Source organism: Sinocyclocheilus rhinocerous, unplaced genomic scaffold (assembly GCF_001515625.1).
Source record: "Sinocyclocheilus rhinocerous isolate Xijiao unplaced genomic scaffold, SAMN03320098_v1.1 scaffold30, whole genome shotgun sequence".
Classification (NCBI taxonomy): domain Eukaryota; kingdom Metazoa; phylum Chordata; class Actinopteri; order Cypriniformes; family Cyprinidae; genus Sinocyclocheilus; species Sinocyclocheilus rhinocerous.
Genome location: NW_015657838.1, coordinates 1,376,683 through 1,379,890, shown reverse-complemented (window position 1 = coordinate 1,379,890; position 3,208 = coordinate 1,376,683). Strand labels below are relative to the sequence as shown.

At 34.8% G+C, this 3,208-nt stretch overlaps 1 protein-coding gene across 1 annotated transcript in view; it reads right to left on the bottom strand.

Annotated features, from left to right (window-relative positions):
* Window positions 1-223: 223 nt before the first annotated feature.
* Window positions 224-3,208, bottom strand: part of LOC107721622 (Golgi pH regulator-like) — a 9,131-nt gene continuing 6,146 nt past the window's right edge. Inside the window, exons 12-14 of the mRNA XM_016529728.1 lie at window positions 2,603-2,692; window positions 2,299-2,364; window positions 224-1,313 (exon numbers count right to left, since the gene is read on the bottom strand). Of these exons, the coding sequence (XP_016385214.1) occupies window positions 1,107-1,313; window positions 2,299-2,364; window positions 2,603-2,692 (363 nt within the window). The 3' untranslated portion in view covers window positions 224-1,106. The remainder of the gene's footprint in view (window positions 1,314-2,298; window positions 2,365-2,602; window positions 2,693-3,208) is intronic.

Sequence of the window (3,208 nt, the reverse complement as noted above, 5' to 3'; positions counted from 1 at the left end):
CAAATATCTTTCCTTGTTCTCACATTGTTTCCGCAAGCAAAGCATGATGATAAATGTTTAATTGGCTAATTTTCGCTCTTCACATCACCAAACAACATTACGCTATAGCGTATATAAAAGTGGCAGCCAATGAGCATGAGGATTCTCTTTGCAGATCTTGTAATTTCAAAATTCCAAAATACCTTGAGGGGGTGTGACCTGCACCATACATAAATAAAACATGTTTAAGTGTGTACACCATTCAGATGACTCTTCACTAAACATGATTTATTTCTCGTAAAGCTTTTCAAATCAGCATCAAACTGCTGAACGTACCAATAAGAATCAGTGGAAATGCTTGAAAACACCTTTTAATTGCAACCTGAGCTTTCTGTATTTGAGCATAAATTGGAGACAGTTACATCTCTGGCATGTAGACAGTGCCTTTTCAGTAAATCAAAAGCACCTGTCCATCTACCACAAAAGAATGACAACACAAAAGTCCAACTTAGTACATATATTCTTAACCCTTTTCTAGTTGACATGATTTCAGTAGAAGATTATGACTCCCACTCAATACAGTATCGACGTGTGTATTATTACAGTTCTTAATGAGACATGGAATGATAGTAACAATTAACAGGCCTGAAAGAAAAACAAGAGACCAACAGTCTACTGTAACATCTCTGGGTGTTGCTGAGATATATATGTGATGTCTATTAATGATAAAAGATGGCTCAAGAGTAGCTGATTTCATGGCAAGCAAACTAGTGAGAGCAATTCGTTTGTTCACCTACCGTGGTAAACATAACAACACCTGGTTTGGAAAATGTTATGTTCTTTATAAAAAATAAAAAATAAACACTTTGAGGAAAAACTACACCCACACTGTATACCATTCTGTCACCTCCATTAATATGAGCCTATTTAAATTATACAGCAAATCAACATTTTTTGAACCCAAAATCAAATAAACACTCTGTTTCTGGGCCCCTCCTGATTCAGGAAATACAGACCCAATAATGCTCATTACAGGACAGAGGCATAAAAGCCCTTCTAAAAGGAGAGAAAAAAGAAGGAGACACTTCAGTCCTGTGCGTCTATCTCTGATGAGGTCACTTGTGAGGTCACAGGGTCATGTGCTTCTCAGGTGCCTGTTTATGGGCCAGGTAGAGAAAAAGGATGCTGGAGAGAGCACTGACCAGGAAGATCACGTCAAACCACCGGTGGTAGAAGTTAAACTGCAGTTCTCCCAGTACCTCCGTCACTATAGTGCGGTACTCTAAAGGCATGCTCATCCTCATCAGGAGCACAGACGACACAAAATACATTCCCTACAAACAGACAGCAGATAGAGAGAGAGAGAGAGAGATGTCATACCATTTTGTTGATGGGACTGGGAATCAAAAACAGTTATTATTCAGAATTGGCTGTACTTTTTTAATCAATACTTGAACCAAATGATTTTTATGGCATCTGATTCTGTTAATGGTTCTGGAACATACAGTATTGTGAAATGAATTCAGAATTAGAACTGGAAAAGTTCCTTTATGACTCCGATCTCTATATATTGGAGACTATGTTACTATGTTATATATTTATATTACTATGTCATGTATTTCATGAGATAATATTAATTATAATATAATATTATACTCATTTTGACACTAGGTTAAAAAATTATAAAAAGTTATCCATTATTTCTGCTGAACACAACTGTTTTTACACTACCGTTCATAAATCTGGGGTCAATAACATTTTTTTTAGGTTTTTTAAAAAGTATCTTATGCTCACCAAGTCTGTATCAGTAAAAACAGTAATATTGTAAAATATTATTAAAAACTGAAATAACTGTTTTCTATTTGAAAAGAAGTTAAACTGTAATTTATTCCTGTGATGGCAAATCTAAATTTTCAACATCATTACTCCATTCTTCTGCTGATTTGCTGCTCAAAAACACTTATTATTATTATCAATGCTGAAAACAGTTCTGCTTAATATTTTTTGTGGAAACCATGAGACTTTTATTCTTTGATGAACAAAGAACAGCATTCATTTGAAATCGAAATATTTTGCAACATTATAAATGTCTGTACTCATGTGTCATTTTTAATAAACTGAATGCACCCTTGATGAATAAAAAGCATTAATTTCTTTAAAAAAAAATACAAATTTTTAAATGTGTGTGAAATGTATGAAATTTCTTACTGATTATGACATGGTCCCAACTTTTGCTGATATATGGATGTCTTAAATTAACGTTTAATTAAATTAAAAGCAGTCCTTCTAAAATAGTGCTTTTTTAATATTATGTCTCACCATGATCTGAGCCAGGACAAGCACAATGACATTGGAGGACTTGCTGCTGGAGATGGCGTAGAAAAACTGTGAACAAAACATAAAGAGATACCAAACCAAAACTGCTTTTTATGAGCTTTAAACATCATTAATGCTTCTCAGAAACTGAATTCGGGCAAGACCATGTTGCAGTTGCTCAAGGATATAATCTCCTCCCTCTACAATGGCTGAACCAACACACCCACGCACATCTTCAGTAATATATGACCATTTCACCTTAAGTGATAAGACTGAATGAGAAAAAAACATGTTCATCCGTCATTACCTTGGTGAGTGTGATTAAAAGGCCTCGTATTGACGTGACTATGATGATTCCCACCAGGATAAAGGAAATGTGCTGAGACCAGAACTTGACCTGTGGGAAAACAAAGGTTTAAGTTCTGCTGCACATAAACGAGGCTTTATCCATTAGAAGGGGATGAGCAGCATTTGCACTTATCAGTAGTGAGCAAGAATGAAGCCGGACCCAGATTACATATTTAAGAGGCTGAATCATTACCTCCTCATGGGGAAAGATTAAACCGTCATTTAACAGGCTGGGGAACAATTAACTGCCAACCAAAGCAGTAAATGTCAGCTGACACAGCACACACAATCACAGCATGCATATACAACCACAGTCATGAGTTTAAAGAGTAGATTAGAGTAGATACACAACAATTACGTACTAACTAGAGTGTGGACTAACTAATGTAATCATTTAAAAAAAAATCTACTGTCATTAAATAAGTAAACAAACAACTGGTATGGTAATTTGTCCTGCTGTGACAATGCAGTGCTAACATCTGATCTGTCTACAGTTATATAAATATACAGTTTTATATATATATATATATATATATATATATATATATATATATATATATGTGTG